Source organism: Glycine max, chromosome 8 (assembly GCF_000004515.6).
Source record: "Glycine max cultivar Williams 82 chromosome 8, Glycine_max_v4.0, whole genome shotgun sequence".
NCBI lineage: Eukaryota > Viridiplantae > Streptophyta > Magnoliopsida > Fabales > Fabaceae > Glycine > Glycine max.
In genome coordinates, this window is record NC_038244.2 from 1,632,202 (window position 1) to 1,651,829 (window position 19,628).

The following is a 19,628-nucleotide window of genomic DNA, read 5'->3' on the forward strand; positions in this document are numbered from 1 at the left end:
GCCTCTTCTGTATACTATTAACAACAAAATATTATAAGATTACAATATTATTTAATTAAATATACCTTCTCTTGAATTCTTTGGTTTCCATGAGGGGTGATTATTAAGGAGTTTATTTGACTCCTTTTTTATTAAAAAAAAAACAAAAGACTCCCTTTCCTTTAGTTTGAGCCCAATTTTAAAACTTTATGAGTCTAATTCCAAAATGTAGAGGGAAACTAAAAAAATCCAAGAAATCGATCAATCTTCCAGGAACAAAACAATCATACATGCATGTTAATCATTATTTAATAAATTCTAAATAAGCAGAATAAATGACGACGTCGAGCTTAAGCCGTGGAGCCGTCATATACATATTTAGAAAAACTTGGGTACTAAGAGCATGAGAGAACTCCTACGTACGTACGACGTCGTATGATATATGCCTCCAACACATTAAAAAGATAACATAAATGACAGAAAATAAGAAGAAATTCACGGCTAGCTTGATTGATTAATCACCAACATTCGAACAAGTTAATATCCGCACGAAGCCTGAAATAAACTTCCCCTTCAAATGCATCCGTGGAGAGAGTGGCGACACCCCTAGTCATGAAGAAGTCACCTGTCCCTCCAATTACCGAAATGTCCCTGGTCTTATTCATCAAAGGGTCAGCACCAGCGAAGTTAATGCTACCTCTATGGTGGGTAGAGTTGAAGACAAAAGAGAAGCCAAGCCAAGCGGTGAAAATCTCCTTCTTATCGTAAACGTAAAACCCTTGGGCACGTCCAACCGGTGGCGAGTGCAAGTTGTTGTCCAAGGTGATGGGGTCATCGAACACAACCAAGTCACCGAAGTGGTTCTGCCCCGCTAGTATGGTCCTGTTTCCCCATGCGGGTGTTCCAACAATTGCGGAAGTGGCATTCTTGGAATTGTGGCCGTTGTAAATTATGTCGTGGAAATAAAACACCAACTTCTTGCACGGCTCGCGAACCCTTTTTTTTCTCCAATGCTGTGGAGAAGCAGAAGATCCCACCGTGATCACTAGCAAGAAGAAGAGAACCGAAATGAGCCTCGTCAGTTCCATATTTTTATTGAATATTACTTGGCTGGCTAGCTCAATAATGTGTGTCACGAAATTGGATTTTATAAGCAGTCTAGACTTCACGGATACACTAAAGTTACCATTAATTAAATATATTCGTGTCAAGACTTTCAAGTTTAAACTGAACAACTTCATTTTCTAGTTATTTGAAGCAATGTACAAGGTTAGGAATGCTTCTTTTTTTTTATGATTAGATAAACTTTTATAAGATGACTAAATAACACAAGTTTCTTTTTTGGTTTGAGGGTTGCTCTAAAGAACATTATCTTAGCTGGCCTTTTCTCTTTAATAACTAAGCTTGGCTTTAAAGGTTTGGTTAATATCAACCCGAGAAGAAAATTACAGAGAAAAAATGGCCTATATTGGTTTGCTTTATGTGTACGACTTGCAAAATCATTGGATGCACTACTGTAGACGTAAAAGGTCTACAGGGAGGGACCCAAATGGATAACCACTAAACGTGTTTCTGGTGCAACTAAAGCTGGTCTAATTGCTGGTTGGTGCTGCGTCGGAAGCAAATAGCTAGCAAACATCTCATCTCCAACTCCAACACTTAGATTAATATTTTTTAGTTTTAATAAATGAAAATCCTAGTGCTATTCTCTTATAAATGAATTTTCTTAAATATATGCTTTAGGATTGAGTTTGCTTTTATTGAGTACGATTTAATATATGCCACAACTATTATGAATACACAACTTAACGAATATAGTCGTCACACATATAAAAATGTTTATATAATGGGAAATAGTAAATCACATTAAGCCCATCCTATCAGAGAACTGGACGCGAGACACATTTTAAATGTTGCAAAAGTGAAAAACGTCTCTTACTGATCATATAAATATTATATTTATTAGACAATAGGAGCAAAAGCACCTGTGCAATATTAAAATTTAACCTTGTTAATTATACTTATGTTACGGATTGAAATAGCTCAAATTTACTATTTTATATAAACTTTAATTTCCTGTTTAAAACTACTAAATATTCAATCAATTTTTTGCTCTAAAATTTCAAATTAGAAAGAAGAGGTTCATTGGATATTAGGACCTTTCTAAGTCAAAAGGAGTAGTTACTCCTACTTACAAAATAATTATAAATTTCAAGTAGAGGCTCGGTGTAAATTTGGTGTTGAATCAATATTGCAACATTCTAGTGGAGTTGTTGTGCCGTATTTGCTCCATTATAGTTATAGGTTATTATGAAATAATAAATCACCAAACCAGAAAGTCAGATTCAGATTTCGTAGTTCTATTGTCAAACCCTTCACGTTCCTAGCTAATTGATTAGTAATTGAACATGCATACAATAATCGGAATGTGAGAAAAAAAGTAAAGTGATGACAACCTTTTCAAATTTATATCATATATCAATAAATATAAAATACAAATGACTTTTTTATTAAAAATTTCAGAGAATATATTGATTATATTTTTTTGAAAGACCACAATTATATTATTGCAACTAATAAAGGTACCAAACCCAGGCTTAGGAGTGCTGTTATTTGGTTACAAGTGAAAATTTACAAGAATCCAAGAGTAAAAGAGAGACCAAATTTAGAGAAACTTGATAAGTGTAATTACAAAGATTTCCCATAATATTGTCACTATTTCCAACCAAGATATAAAACATACATTAGACTAGGAGCTCAATAAAAATAGGAACAGCATGTGAAATCCGAACCACATATGTTTAGTGATTGTAACTTGATAGCTTCCACGTTACATCAGTTGCAATAACCTTTGCTTCATCGTGACCTTGCATCAGAATTCTCATCAATTACCCACAAGTTCAACATCGTGACGAAATTCAAACTAGCATTGTTTTGTCAGCAATTCAGCAAAAACTTATATTTGTTAAATTAATGATCCAAAATTCTTGACGGTTTTATAGTAGGGGAAAATCCTTTATGTAGTTTTCTTTTTTGACAGTGGAAAAACTGGTTTTATCCAATAGCATTAGAATCCATTAAATCATTTGAAATATGAATGTCCACTTGTCCACTTGATGAGGGACTTCATCTAACCAGTTTGTGTTGTTGTTCAATAATTAGTAAAATGCTTTTGGAAATCACTTGTTCGAGTCTAGAGACTAGGTTAGTAGAATGGTAGTAAAAATAATGTGTCATTTGAAAGCAGGAAAATTTCTACAAATTTTTTTTTTTGATGAAAAAAATTTCTAGAATTTGTCATATGCGTTTAAGTGATTTTCGATCTCTTTTTGATAGCTCTTCCTTATAAGTTGCACGTTACATTCATATGGCAGTGAAGTATAAATATTAGAATGTCGTACTCTTCAGCGGACATTCTCACCAGTCAAGAATTTGTAACTGCATATTAACAAGAACTTTGTTGCGTATAATTAATACTTTTATTTTAGTAAGATTGTCTCCAAAAAATATATGTATCAAAGGAGGAAAAAAAATCCTTACCACACATTTTTTACAGTTAGTAGCTCATATTTTATAATCCTTCACACTAAATTAAATTAATTAGTTATTTATAAAAATGATATTTTTATTTTTCTTAATTTATTTGATAAGTATTTAAATTTCTTCGGTTAATATAATAAAATATACTTACAAATCACCAATAAAATATTTTTTTTGCCAATTAAATCAATTTTTATAATTTTACAAACTAAACATTTAAAAAAATATAATTTTGAATATTTAATTTAATTTTTTTACAATAAATTATATTTAATTTAAACTATTTTAAAATATTTATATTTTATATATATTTTTATTTTACTAACATCTATAAATTGTTATACCATAGAAGATTTTTTGTTGTTGTGAGAAATATATAATACACGTATCCTAATAAGATAATATAATTATGAATGATAATGTTCATTTGAATGATATCAAATTTGATCATTTCAAGTAAAATCTAAGGTTGTTAGGGATGATCAAAAGAAATTTCACTAAAATAATTAATTAAATTTTTTATAGATTAATTATCAGATACTTTTGTAGGTGTCAAAATGAGATTTTTTTTTTAAAAGTCAGGAGTTTGGATAAAGTTGGTAGGTTTAAAATTCTACTTGTTGGTTGAGTATGATGAACTTGAATACAAATTTTAGTTAGGTTCAATAATTCAAAATTAATTTTATATCCTTTTTAACAAACCCGTGTGGTAATTAAATATAAACCTAAGGTTTAAATATGCTACTCAAAATTTCTATTTTGTCAAATAAATATTTAAAAATATTTTATGTTTCGTTAGTCTCTCTGATTCTTTATTCTATTGTTTAGGTTTTAGGTGATAACGTGACCGAGACAAAGTATCGTGTCATTAAATTTAATTACTACAAATCATTGACCATCGTCTTTTTCCCTTCTTTTCCTTCTAAAATGGAGACCACCATCATCGCGCCAGCACCGTCGAACGCGCCACCCTGCTGGTCAGCTTCTCCTTCCTCCCTTCCATCACCCCCTCCATCCTCACCATGAACTCCTTCTTCCCCGTCACCCTAAAATTCAGCTTCTTGGCCACCCCCTGCATCCTCATTTGTATGTTCCGGTGAATCCAACAGGGGAACCGTGTTCATTGCGCCATGGAAATCCTGCCCTTTTCCCGCTTCTCTCTCTCATCACTGCTTTTTTCCCTTTTCATTACTTTTTGATCGAGTAAGGTTAAAAGGAAGGAAGGAAGAATGAAACGAAAGAAGCGCCTCGGGATCCTCGCACCTCAACCGGCTCGCCAAGAACATCGCCGCCGACGTCACCCCCGACCACTACAAAAACATCAGACTCGCTATCGACTTGCTCTGCCGCGACAAGCTCCCCAAGTCGTCGTGCCGTACCTCACGCTCGACTCTGACAACGAGAAAAATCTCCTTCGCCGGAAGAACAGTGACTTCATTCCTTTATAATACCTAAACGAAAACACCCTTGGCTTCCCCAACGATCCAAACGGTGAAGGCCTCTTGCTCCAGAAACTACTACTCCCTCTACGGTACCGCCACGGCGACGCCGTCGCCGGTTCCATCACCATTCTCTCTGACGGCAGACTCTGCATGTTCAAATCCAAACGAGTAAGGTCTCTTCATCCCTAAAACAATCCTTTGAATTCATGTTCGCATGATTCTGATTCCTCCTTGGAGAGTTCTCGTCGACTCAGGGAGTAATCTCCGGCACGGAGGAGATAGCTGATGCAGGCTGCAACGACTGATTGATGAGAGGATCTATACTGATACAGTGCAGAATTGTGTCGTCGTCGAAGCTTGGTCGGATTCTGGTGGCCATCATCGGAGTGAAAGGTGAATCAACGAAGAGAAGGCTGAAAGACACGACATTTCGTCTATTACGTGATTATTTAACAGGGTTGAACTATAACAACTGATATTAAATTGAAATATATATTTTTTTTAAGTAATTATTTGAAAAAAATAAATTTAAGATAATAATTAAAAATAACCTATTTTTTAAATATAAAAAACATAACACATTGAAAACTCCAAATTATGATTGGAACAAATATTAATGGTATGGAAAATTCCCAATTGAAATTTCTAAGGATACAGTACTAGTACTCTGCGGAGAAAAAACGTACACATGCAATCCAAAGTAAAACATTTGATCAAAGTTCGACATTGAAAGGACACCTTAAATATTACTTTATTTAGCATAAACTTATACAATAATTACTCATCACCAATAAAATAATTTTTTTGCCAATTAAATCAATTTTTATAATTTTACAAACTAAACATTTTAAAAATATAATTTTGAATATTTAATTTAATTTGTTTACAATAAATTATATTTAATTTAAACTATTTTAAAATATTTATATTTTATATTTTTTTATTTTACTAACATCTATAAATTGTTATACCATAGACGATATTTTGTTTTTGTAAGAAATATACAATACACGGGATACTAATAAGACAATGTAATTATGAATGATAATGTTGGTTTAAATGGTATTGAATTTGATCATTTCAAGTAAAATTTCATGTTAAAATTTTAGGGATAAAATCTAATATGATTAAAAGAAATTTTATTAAAGTAATCAATTAGATTTTTCAATAGATTAATTTTCAGTAAAATTGATAGATATTTCGCACTAATATTAACTTTAAAAAAAGTTATTTTGTGTCAAAGGAGTATTTTTTTTAAAAAGTCAAGAGTTTGGACAAAGTTTGTGGGTTTAAAATTCTACTTGTTGGTTGATTTCGATGAACTTGAGTACAAATTTTTGTTAGGTTCAATAATTCAAAATTAATTTTATATCTTTTTAAATAACCCGTGTGGTAATTAATTATGAAAATAAGATTTATATATGCTACCTCAAAATTTATATTTTGTCAAATAAGTATTTGATTTTTTATGTTTGGTTAGTCTCTCGTCCAGTAACTAACATAATAGATGAAATATCATGTCATTAGATTGCTTAATCACACCAACGATGTATTATCACTTAACAAGATTAAACTAATAATAGATATTAAGTTAAAATATAATTTTTTTAGATAATTATTTGATAAAAAATAAATTTCAGATAATAATCTAAAAATACTTATTTTTTAGATATAAAAAATATATTTAAACCTACAAATTATGATTATGATTGGAACAAATATTAATGGTATGGAAATTCCGAATTGAAATTTCTAAGGATACAGTAATGTAAAACATTTGATCAAAGTTCAACATTGAAAGGACACCTTAAATATTGCTTACTTTATTTAGCATAAACTTATACAATAATTACTCATCACCAACACTCGTAGAACTTAATATCAACACGAAGCCGGAAATAAACTTCACCTTCAAATGCATCGGTCATAATTGTGGCAATTCCTCTATGCATAAAGAAATCTCCAGTGCCACCAGTGACGGAGATATCTCTAGTCTTTTGCATGATGGGGTCAGCTCCAGCGAAAGTGATGGTTCCGTCATGGTCTGTGTTATTGAGAACGAACGTAAATCCAAGCCAGGAAGTGTAGGTATTCTTGGTGTTATAGATATAAAAGCCTTGTGCCCTTCCAACGGGTTTGGAGTGAAGGTTGTTATCCAATGTGATGGGGTCATCAAAAACCACTATGTTTCCAAAGTGGAACTGATTTGCCAATATGGTTAAATTGGCACCTTCTGGGGCTCCTACTATTGCGGACGTTGCATTGGCTGCATTGTTTCCGTTGTATATGATATCGTGGAAGAAGAGGACCAAGTGTTTGCATGGTGTATGATATTGCTTCCTCTTGCCTGGGACGGCCGAAGAACATAAAGCAAAGAGCATAAAGAAAACAATGAGGGAAACTAATTAGAGAGAGGAAGCGAACAAGGAACCTCGACTACGAGCTTAGCGATGCAAGCAATAAACGCAGCCTTATCTCTGTGCTTAATCGATTACTCATAGAAAAAATAAAATATAAAAATACAAGATTTTATTTAAAATTTTATATAAAAAAAATTTATTTAAAATTTTTTAAAATCAGCGAATGTTGAACAAAAGTTTTCACAAATTATTTCAGTATTCGATAGCCAATAAATCCAAGAGATAACATGGATAGATTTACAAAAAGAGACCGTTGAAATAATTCTGGAGATAACCACCCATGTATTAGAACAATTATCGGTCTCACTTTTTACTAAAATAATGTATTGACTGATAATTCTAGAGATAACCTAGTAAGTGGACAGAGGGGGAACCTGTAGTGACACACGAGTTCAAGGGAGGCCCCGACGATGCCGTCGAGGAGGGTGTCGCTGCGGGAGTCGATGGCGGCCTTGGGCGACTGGTCCTCCTGGAGGCGGACGGCGTAGACTTCAAGGACGTTGGCGACAGTGACGATGAGGTTGGGGAGGGAGCCGACGTGGTGGCAGGGGCGGGAGGGCCACTCAACGTCGATGTCGTCGGGCTGGAGAGGGACAAAGTCAGAGCGGGAGTGGGTGAGGAACCCGACGGCGCAATTGTCAATGCCGGTGGGGCACTGCATCATCTTGTACGCTGCGAAACTCATGGTGGAAGAAACATGTTAGATTCGAAGTTGAGATTAGGGTTTGGGTTTGGCGGGAGTCAGTGTTTTTGTGTGTCCTTGACTGACTATGATGTGTTAGTGTAGTTCAGTCTCAGCGGCGAAAGAGAAGAGAGAGTATGAGAGCGTGAGAGTGAGAGGGTCAGCTGAGTGGAGGCCAGCAGGGAGAAAGGTTCAAGAACTAGGGTTCGCGAAAGGAAGGTGGGAGGATGTGTTTTGCTTTTTTTTTTTTGAATTACTATGGTTTTTTACTAAAACTCAGTAAATTTAATTACATATAATATTTTAAGGCGGTTTTCGATAACTGTCTTAGAATGTGTGTCGTAAAATGCTTTAAACCTTACAATATTTACAAAAATGTCACCGTATCACTTTCTAAGTCGGTTCTTATACAACCGTTATAGAATAGGTGTCGTAAAAAATTATTTTTGTAGTAGTGCTATTATTTGCTAGCTAAGGAGAAGGAGAGAAACACAATACCATGCACTTTGAAATCGATCGGGAAGGAAGCAATACTTAGCAATTTCTTGAAAACAATTGCTAGGAAATACTAAGTTGGAAGAAATTTAATAAAAGAAAAAGATGAAAAGGATATTAGTTTTTACGTACCATATATACGTTCGCAAGACATTTTGATAACGAGTTCACATGAATTCACTGAGATGGGATTGTTATATCTTAAAATATATATATATATATATTCAAACCCTAACCATTAATTTTACCTTAATTAGTGAGTAATATATATTTTGTGAATAAATATACTATATCTTTCTACAATTTTTATTACCTTAAAAAATATTAAATGGAAAAATAAATATATTTATGATCTTAAAATATAAAAGATATTCAGCATATAAAAAAGTAGAAAAAATAAAATATAGATTTAGATTTGTTCTTTTTTTTTATATAGAATTTAGACTTGTTCTTTAGTAATTCGTTTTTTCCCTTTTATTTTCTTGTGATGTATGTTGGCTATTAGTTAGGGTGCCAAGTTGGTGGTGTTAGGTATATATTGATTTTTAGTGGCAAATGAAGACATTATAATAGGGGTTGGTGAGTCGTGCTTGGCTAACCCTATTCACCGTTGCAAATTCCACAGATGCACAGCACCACATAACATTGGGCCAATGCTTTTAAATCGATTTTTCCTGTTTCGGCTTCATCTACTAGCCATTATTATGTTAACGAATCTAAGACGGCATCACAAAAAGGGATACGTCGGTGGTGTTGGGTCAAGGAGAACTGAAAAAAAAACAAAGCGTCTACACCAATGAGCCATATAATGAACCATTAGTATAGATGCGACGTTGTATTTTTACCCAAAATTTCAAAATATTATAGATATGAGTCAATTTTCTTATATTATTTTCATCAAGTCCAATCTTAACTATTTTTTTTACTGCCCAATCTTAACTATGTGAAATTTACGTGCACGTCAATTTCCAACTATTAAGTTTTATAAGCTAAACCTATTTGCTTAAAGGAACATTTTCCGTTCTCTATGAATTGAAATCCCTCAATGAAGTTGTTGACCTAAACGGTTGACATCGATCCTTGACATATTATCAATGGCCTTGGTGGCCAATAAAGAGTGATATATAGTTATGTAGAATAAATGAATGGTTGAATTAGTAAGTGACAGTGTCTTAGACTAATGATGCAGACGAAGCATTTTATTCAAAACGTAGTTGGAATAGAAAAGAAGACCAATGGAGATCTTATAGAGTCATTATCATTATTATAGAAAAACTAGTGAGACGCTTGTACACGGTTGCAATTTCACCCATTATTATTCTGATACTCCTATCCACGTGAACTAGATGCAGTCGCAGGATTAGCTTATATTTTTAGGGGAAAATAAATAAAAGCAAAAGAAAAGGCTAACTGGTTTCGATATGTTTTAAAATAAATGACAGAGAATTTCCTAAGTATAACCAATTTAGTGTTCGGTAGGTGTTTTTCTCCTCCTTAATTATCAGATTTTCGTTTGATGGATACACAGAAAAACGAGAACAAAAGAAATTGTATTCATCACACTCAAAATTAAACGCCATGTAACCACACAGTCCACACAAAAAATTAAAAATCACGAGGACTCTACACTCTACAGTCTATACCACCACAAGCTTTTCTATATTAGTGCGGCCATAAATATGATGATGAACAGAGTACATGATCCATTGATGAACATGGTATTTGTTCTAAACTAAACAACTCAAAATAACACTAATTTTTCAAGATTCAAACATTTTCATCTCTAGTGATACGAATAAAATAAAATAAAATAAATATTTTCATCTCTAAAACAATCATAACTATGCTCCACTCTATGCTTCTTTATATGAACTAGAGAATCAGTATGTTGATTGCCATTGTCGATCTGCTACTAGTGCTTCCTTCTTCATCTTCAACAACCGACAAGGAGGAGGGAGATGCATGGTAAACGAGTTGTTTGAATAATAGGTAGAAGAAAGATAACTGCAAAATTCCATTTCCTACCAATGAAGATAAAGAAACTATTAAAAACAAATAGTAAAGCCCAAATGTGCCGAAGCCTACAGTATAATAGTTCACAACACAATATTTTCCATTAACGAACACACGTGGTGATGGCAGCGTCGTTGAGGAGGATATTACAACTACACAAAGCCTCTCGCTTCTACTCAGAAGGCTTGGGCTTGAACACCAACGTGTGCACTCTTCGTTGGGCCGAACTTCAATCTGGTCCTCTCAAACTTGCCCTCATGCAATGCCCAAAGTACATTTCTTTCTCTTTTCCTCGCATGCCCTCCATCTATTTGATAATTTGTCAATTTGTGACTTACCAACACTAACAACGACAACAAAGAGCTTTTTTACACAAATGGATAATTTTTCTGAAAAATTACAAGAATAGGTAAATTTTAAAAATATTTCGGATATGAATAAGTCGTGGTTTAAAATACGACTTAAGAAAGTTAGGTTAAAAAATAATAACATTAAAGTTGTGTTTTAAAACATAATTTTAAGTATTATTTTCTTTTTTTAAAAGAAAAATATGAAGTCATGATTACAATCACGATTTTAGTAACTTTTTTTAAAAATTATTGAAGTCGTGATTACAATGACCACTTTAATCTTTTCTTTCTTTTTTTAAAATATTGAAGTCATTTTTTAAATCATGACTTTAGTCTCTTTTTTTTAAAAAAAAAATATTGAAGCTGTTTGCTAAATTACAACTTTAGTTTTTTTTCTTTTTTATTTGAAATATGAAAGTGGTGTTTATTTTTTTATGCAATAGGTATTGGTGTTGTGTATTTGAAATATATTACATGTATAATTGTATATTATTTTTATTATTTTATAAATGTGATAATTATTTAATGAGTATTTTTTTAAATTTTTTGAAATATTAATATTTTTTAAAAATATTAATAATATAGAAAATTACTCAGAAATGTAATAAAAATTAACATGAAATATATTACAAATACATGGAAAATAAAGTTATCTGTGGGAGGAAGTCCCACATGTTGGTCTTTTTATTTGTCGTTTTGATCTTTACATTGGTTGTTGTTGACTTGGTTTAGCTTGTCTTCTCTTTGTTCTATGACCATGCCGAGTTGGTATGTGTTGTTTTTGTGGTAGGATCCTCATGTCTACCCATTTGTCGACGTAAAAAGGACATAAGTTCATGATGCATCTCATTATATATGTGGGCAAGTATGAGATATCCTCCCACAAATAATTTTATTTTTCACATATTTGTAATATATTTCATGTTAATTTTTATTACATTTCTATGATTAATTTTCTATTTTTTTATATTATTACTATTTTTTAAAAATCATTAATATTTCAACAAATGAAAAAAGTACTCATTAAATAATCATCACATATATAAAATAATATACAATTATATGTATAATATATTTCAAATACACAACACCAATACCTATTACATAAAAAACAAACAACACTTTCATATTTCAAATGAAAAAAAAGACTAACATCATGATTTAACAAATGACTATATTTTTTTAATAAAAAGAAAAAAATACTAAAGTTGTGACTGTAATCATGACTTTATAATTTTTTAAAAAGAAAATAATACTTGAAGTCATGTTTTAAAACACGATTTCAGTATTTTTTTTTTAAATATGACTTTCTAAAGTTGTGTTCTAAAACACGACTTTCTCAATACTTTTTTTTATATGAAATCGTATTTTAAAACATGACTGACCCGTAATATTTTAAAAATCTATTCATTCCTGTAATTTTTTTAAAAAATTTACCCATTTGTATAAAAAAGCCCAACAAAGCATTGTAACTCTCTAGTTTTATTTATCGAGTGTAGTGTGCTTAAGAAATGTTACCACATCACCATCCGGTGACAAAATTTTGATCATTTGTATTCTACACAAAACATCAAAAAATGTTTAATTTCACAGTGGCCGTCATGCAGAAGGAATACTCCTCATTTCTATCATTTACGGTGACTGACATCAATGGAACCGTAACTAAATTAAAGGCATTAGGAGTTGAACTAGATGATCCTATAAAATATGAGATCCATGGAAGGTAACGATTCATTTAATTAAACATTCAAAACTACTTATTGTCAAAGCTTTTGATACCAAATGGGTAAGGTCTCTATGTGATAAGGTTGCAGCTATGCGGTGTATTGATGGGCATATCTTGGGCCTCTATATATGAACCAGCATAACAAAGGAACTGCAGTAACAGGTTCTTTTGCAATTCTAATGACTTTAGGCTGCTTTAGAATCATGGTGACTTTTGAGGGGAGATAGAGCAAACATGTGAAACATCTCCTTTTTTTGGATTCCATTCAATAATTGATAGTGTTTGTTTATCCAGATCAATAAGGGCAGTACAGAGGGTGTGAAGTAATGGACCTGAGAATAGGAGAAAGAAAAAGTGATAATCAAGAGTATATGTACAACAAGGGATCCAAATGTGAGATGTCTTCAGTTTACCAGTCGTGTAGATAGGGTATTTTTTGTCGTCCATATCTTCTAGAAGTGACAGGAAATCCCCTTTTGATTCTTTTGTCAAGACAGCTGCCCTTTTCTGTCTGCTGATTGAATTCTCATCTTGTACCTTTGAATCAAATCCAAATGATATTTTAGTCTTAGATACGCATGTTTCACTCAGAATTTTTTATGATATCTTGACATGCAATTTGCTCAATAGTTCAAATATTCATTTGATGAAGTGAATTGAGACATTTCCAAGCAGTAAAACATGCCCATGTGATTTGTTATGGGGTTGTCTGAATCAGACAAATGCAAAAAACAGGATTTTGTATCTATCACTTGCCTGATTAATAGGTAGGTGGAGGTACATGTTTGCATGGAAGAAAGGTGTATTCCCCACCTCATAAACTGAAATCCGCTTCCTAGATGCGGTTTCAACATTAACAATCCTGCGCGTGCTTGTTTCAAACAGGTTATAAGAATGCCCCACAGAAACTTCTGACGATTTGATCCTCTGATGAAATAATCGCAGAAAGTGAAAACACTAATCTTATGAAAGAGTTCACTAAGATGGGAAAGAAAAGGATGCAAAATCTAACATTCATTGCATCATCCATGCTTGTAGCTTCAAGAAGGTCTCGAGAAATGAAGTTGCGCCCAATGCCACCAGCCACAATCTCATCTTCAGCTGGGGGATCAGAATCCAGAGTGAATGCCTGCAGATCATAAAGCCAGTTTTTTTTTTTTACTTGCATAACATTTTTTCATACAATTAGGAGGACATTGCTAGGCTCCATGACTAGGTTTGAATTTGATAGAAAAACGTGGAATGAAATGAATTAATATTGAAGTATAATAAAATATAATAGAGAATAAAACCTTTGTTTTGTTGTTTGGATATGTTACGAAGGAAAAGAACAAAATTTCCATTCCGTTATTTCTCCAAAATTTGGAGAGAAAACGAAGGTAAAAAATGAATAAAGTAGAACAGGTTTCACTTGCTTCTATTATATTCCATCCTCGTTTTACTAATTCAAACAATGGAACATGATACCATTATATTTCATTCTCCTTCGTTTTATTCCCTTCCATCAATCCATTAGACAGAATGTCCGAGAATTTACATTTTAATGTATTTAATTACATGGTAAATCCTTAAATTTATTAGATTACATATTTTAAATTGAGAAATTTACTTTGAGGGGAAAAATAAAGAACCTTGATTGTTGATGAATTCATAATTTGCCTGATACAGTGATTATAAACACATATTCTATTATAATTATAAGAACAGTAATAATGAAAAAGGTTTCTATGATTTCTTACCAGTCCCTGGCTATTGAAGCCAAATGCACAGTCTACAAAGAAGAGTCCATCCGGCAAGATTCCTTTGATTAAAGTAGCTGCACATGCATGTAATTCCACACATAAATATTCGAATTCTGAAGCAACGAGGAAAAGACGACATGATGAATAATCAATCAGCAAGCTAGCTTACGTGTGGCCAACAAGGGCAACATTTGCATCTTCGTTGTGCGCCGCAATAGCCATAGATTCACTGATAACAAGAACATCAGAGCAATCATCCGAGGTATCAACATTGTCACTTTTTGCTCCTTCTTTTGGAATAAACGCCAGAATCTACTTCCTGAAGTTGATAAGCAAAATCTGCTGACACACACACAAGACAGTAAATATTAATGTTGTGGCAATGTGGCATAGTAGCATTTGCTTATGTATAATAATATGGTTTTGCAATATTTACATCATGAAGTGGCACACCGCTTCTCAATACCTTGGAAATTTGGTTTGGTTGTTAAAAAAAAAGTGGTTTGAGGAGTGTGGGGAAATGGTCGAAGCTGGTTTTGTAGAATGAGGTCTGTGACCACTCTACTCATCATTTCGGAGAATCCTTGTCCAATTAAGAGACCCATTTCGTAACCAGCTTTGCATGGTCCAACTTCGAACACCCTATCCACACTGCAGCTTCCCATTTTGCTGCTTGACAAGGCTAATGCATAACTTCATTCAAATTCTCTTACTGTATAAAAACATTAAATAAAAATAAATATATTTATTGTGTTAGAAAAGGTAAGAAAATGTGAGAAACCATATAATAAGCAATAATTACAGACCCTTGGTTTTATATAGGAAAAAAATACATCAAAATAATTTAATTTTTGCAATGGGTGAATTAAAAAATAGGTTCGATAAATAGAGACACCAAATGGATACACAATTTCGGCCCAAGGAATTTCGGGCTACCAACTTTGGAATGAGATACAAGCATTGATAAGGAAAACTAAACTAAGAAAGGAGATTTTTTATTTTCTCAAATTATAAAATAAACTAAATCTAAATACATTATTTTATTTAAAATAAATATCATAATTATAAAAGCTAGGTCAAAATTAGGTGTTTAAAATTATGAATAAAAAAAATAAAAAACTATAATTATATTGAAAATTCAAGGAATACCTTAAGATAATTGTTAATAGATATTTAGTAGTAAGTACATTTTTTAAGGCTAAAATTTAAAAGTCTTGCATATGAGATCCCAACTCAATTACATTTGTACTAACATAATGTTGGTTTTTATTTTTTTAATTTAAAATCGCATTATTATTAACTTGTTATACAATAAAACATATAATTTAGTCATTTATAGTGATTTATAATTTTTATATTTAATTTTTTATAATTTATTTTATTTTATTATTCAAAATATTAATATGATAACTTCCCATTCGGCCATAGTTTAACCTTGGTTTGGTTGAACCAATAAACTGTAAACTAATGTGTTTTTTGATTCAATTATGAGTCTGATTTAAAAAATATTGATAGATATTTTCTTTTTTCATTTTAAATTTTTTTTTGAAGGATACATGGAGAAGATATTTATTTACTTTGAAGTTTTAGTCTGAACTCTTAGGTCTAGACAAGGGTTGAACTTTCAGTCTAGTCTAACTCGTGCTCAAACATGGCCTGTGCTGCGAAAGTTTGTTAGTATATTCTTATGCTTCTCGTTGTGGAGGAAGACTCGAACAAGAACAAAAGAACCTTCGCTACTCCATACATATCTAACAATTGGAAATCCATATTGAACTGAGTGCTATTTAATTTTTCCTTCAAATTAACAAGTTGAAAGTTAGCCATATCAAGTTACATTCAGATACCATATCAAGATACATCTTGATTGATATGCTAAAAGAGCTAGCCAATGTCATTAATTAAAACTAGATTGAAAGTTACATTCAGATACCATATCAAGTTGTATTTTACTTCCATTTGTTTCCCACTACCAAATATTATTATTATTGTCACTTCATTTAGATAAGCTCCTTGCATGTAGCTAGCAATACATTACATCCATGTGCATTTTCTCTCACTATAGCTTCTTTTTTTTTTTGTGTGTGTGTGTGTGTGTGTGTATTCTCTTCGTAGTTATTATAAGGAGTGGAAAAACAAGTAGAGCCCTTGCCTTGACTAGCTACTGTTTTAGGAGGGGCAGACAGATTCGCGAGCAGCCCACACTGAAGATTTATTTATTTCAATATCTTATATACTAGTTTAATACCAGGCAAGGCTTTAGTGATTATAGCAAACTATCCATTTCACCATTTCCAAATGGGTTGGAAACATCTAGGCCCCATAGAATAAAGGAACATTAAACTTTAGGTAAATCAAAAAGATTTGCATTTTAACACAACGCAATCCTTTGTCAAAATTCCAAGTACTATATATAATGTATACTTATGCATTAATTAATCAGTTAACCAGTGGTCCTTTAAGTGATTAGCACGTGGAAAATTAAGATATTTATTTTGTTAATTGTATTCAATGACAAACAACTTTGGTTATTGTGTTGGTTAAAGATGGGGCAATGATCAATATAAACAAAACACGTAAAAAAGGCTGTTAGATTCGGTTCAAGTGGAAGATTGTATTGTATAGCTACAAATCCAACAACAGTGTCTTCTGGGTTTATGGAGGTGAAAGGGCAGAACACCTGCAGGCAATAACTTCCCTTCCATGGGATTGCTATTTAAATCTACTATTTTCTTAAAAGAGAAATCCTAAAAATTCGTTGTAAATCTTCCTAATATTATCAATAAAAATAAACACATTTAATATTTTAATAGTAATTAAAAATATCATGCTTCCTTAATCATAAATAAGAAAATAAAATTTTAGAATCATTATTTCTTAAAACTTTTCTAGGGCTCCCCCGCTCCGGCACCCTTTGTAATAATACACTCATAATCTGCACTCATTTGATTTGTAAATTTTATAAATTATTATTATTCTTATTAAAGTAAAATACGTCTTTTAAACATTCCTCTAATTGTGAACTATTTCAAATAAATCCTTGGGAATTTACTCTAACAAGGAAACAAATGCTGTCAGATACACACAAAAAAAGACAAAAAATCATCAGGTGATGTATATACATAATACACTGCTTTAACACAAGAGTATCAAAATAAAATATTAGTCTAGAAATCCAATTCCACCCAAGTAAACATTGGTGGCACTACATTTCTAGTTCATTTCCATTGTTTGAATCTTATTTTGGGGAGGAAGGAAAAAAAGGTGCCTAAATTTTTGGAATGAAGAAGCAGAGAAAGGATATATTGGTAATTGCACTTGCTTTGTGGGAGACATGACGTCTAGGAACTTGTTGCAGAGAAAGAGCGCCACCCGAGATGAGGGGTAAACTTGTACTGTACTGGAGTATGGGCTCGAGCCATTTATGTCTCTCATTTTCTCTCCTCAAGTTAGTACTTGGAACTTGAATAACACTTGCAACATTTATTACAAAAGAGACAGTTTTATCTCGGATACGCAAACCCTTGATGTCATGTTTTTCTCAGAAAAACACACCTAAACAAGCTACAAACCTTAACCTAACTCTTATTGGAAAACTGTGAAGCCCATTTTTAAAACAATATTTTGTCAAAGATCTTACATGACATCCCAGTAATATTAATTGATAAGCAAAAAAGTTACACCGAAAGAAAAAAGAAAATTGTAATTAATCAGAATCTGGGAACCAGGGGTGGAACATATAATTTGGAACAGCATATATATCAAGTTAAAAAATTGAGTTATGAGTTATGTGATATACTAACTTAAATAGAGATGAAAAATGATATAAAGTTTGTCATGTGCAAAATAGAAGAAAGGAAGAGAGAAGATACAAAAATGAGTTATGTGATATACTACTTTAAATAGAGATGAGAAATGATATAATGCTTGTCATGTGCAAAATAGAAGAAAGGAAAAGAGAAGATTCAAAAGAAAAAGGGAGCTCCCTTCAGTCCAAGTACAGGAAACTTAAGAATCAATTTGTCTCCCGCATCATTCACTCATTTGCTGAGTATCTTTCTTCGCTTTCACTCAGCATTTGGATGAATGAGTCGGCAGCTAATTGAAATCTTATTGTCACCCATAAGTGGACTGAAGAAAGCTCTCTTACCGTCGCTTAGGACTTACCACCAACACCACTGCACAGATCTGCGTGGTTTTCAACAAAACGCAAACTAAAAGGTGCCCATCGTTAATTAAACAAGTGCACAGAGGCACACAAAGGGTAGTACTAGTAACTGGTAACTACGAATAAGTATTGAGAAGGAAATAACGAAATTAAACTAAATATCTTACAAAAGGATTATCTTCAGAACCATGCCTTACAACAATCATGAAATGAATCTCTATAAACTATCTAGACCGAGGAAATGAAGGGCTATTTATAAGCTAGAAGAGAAGGAGGGTTCTGCGTTAAGTCCCTGACGGTTAAAATTTACTAAATAAAAAAATATATGAATCGGGCAAGAAAACAAAAAGCAATAGATATATGTAAATTTTGAATTGCATGTATACTGTAAACCGTAAAGTAATGGATGAAAAATATTAATCACTTATTTGTATGCGTGTCAAAATTATGCCAAAAAACAAGCTAAATTAATCAAGAAAGTCACCAACAATATTTTCTTATGACGCATATAAGTAATATCCTAAAAGACTTATTTGTATATCTCACGTAAATTTGTCAGAATATAATAGAAAAAATTCAAAATCAAAAACAAAAAAGAAAAGAGGAGAAATTTTTCACGATGTGTAAAACTGAGTCAGGAAGGGTCGCATATATAACATAGGTTGACACCTTTTGTGACCGTTTGAAATTAAAAGGTAATAAAAGCATAATTAAACTAATTAATTTAAATAATTAATACACCCATTAAAACGTTTAATGACCAAACGGTAAAGAAAATGACGAAAATCCCATAATATTCGAAATCAAGCCAATTTCAAAATAATTTTAAAAAAGAATTTAACTAATTAAAAACTTAAAACTTTGCGCTACCAAATCAGAGAATTTGCATGAGAAGCCCACGTGATCCAATCTCATTTGCCAAGACTTTCATTACTTACTAATCGCTTTAAAAACTCATGTCATAAGTAAGTTAATATATAAACTAATGAGTAAAAAATATCCTACATACTATAAAATTTTGCCTTTTATAATACCCATCAAACTATAACACATTTTTTCTCTGTTTTAATA

The 19,628-nt window shown here is 32.2% G+C and overlaps 3 protein-coding genes and 1 non-coding gene across 6 annotated transcripts; all 4 read right to left on the reverse strand.

Moving 5' to 3' along the window:
- Window positions 1–337: 337 nt before the first annotated feature.
- LOC100500692 (dirigent-like protein) lies at window positions 338–1,100 on the reverse strand. The gene has a single exon (NM_001251136.3). The coding sequence runs from the start codon at window positions 1,065–1,067 to the stop codon at window positions 498–500; it is 570 nt and encodes a 189-aa protein (NP_001238065.2). The 5' UTR covers window positions 1,068–1,100; the 3' UTR covers window positions 338–497.
- A 5,717-nt stretch (window positions 1,101–6,817) lies between these two features.
- On the reverse strand, window positions 6,818–7,392 carry LOC100820276 (disease resistance response protein 206). Its single transcript, XM_014778543.2, has one exon. The coding sequence runs from the start codon at window positions 7,340–7,342 to the stop codon at window positions 6,818–6,820; it is 525 nt and encodes a 174-aa protein (XP_014634029.1). The 5' UTR covers window positions 7,343–7,392.
- A 5,130-nt stretch (window positions 7,393–12,522) lies between these two features.
- Window positions 12,523–19,155, reverse strand: LOC100797354 (uncharacterized). 3 transcript variants are annotated; one of them, XM_041017892.1, is made up of 8 exons: window positions 18,725–19,155; window positions 14,856–15,101; window positions 14,559–14,728; window positions 14,387–14,463; window positions 13,660–13,776; window positions 13,404–13,574; window positions 13,061–13,184; window positions 12,523–12,979 (listed from the first exon to the last, which is right to left on the reverse strand). In XM_041017892.1, exons 3-8 carry the CDS (start codon window positions 14,659–14,661, stop codon window positions 12,849–12,851), a joined length of 723 nt encoding a protein of 240 aa, XP_040873826.1. In that variant the 5' UTR covers window positions 14,662–14,728; window positions 14,856–15,101; window positions 18,725–19,155; the 3' UTR covers window positions 12,523–12,848. The 3 variants fall into 3 exon arrangements, with proteins under 3 accessions (XP_040873826.1, XP_040873824.1, XP_040873825.1); XM_041017890.1 differs by having other exon boundaries at window positions 12,523–13,184; XM_041017891.1 differs by lacking the exons at window positions 14,856–15,101; window positions 18,725–19,155 and having other exon boundaries at window positions 12,523–13,184; window positions 14,559–14,842.
- MIR319B (microRNA MIR319b) lies at window positions 18,348–18,555 on the reverse strand. Its single transcript, NR_048593.1, has one exon. It is a non-coding gene; the product is annotated as a microRNA MIR319b (primary transcript).
- Window positions 19,156–19,628: the final 473 nt, after the last annotated feature.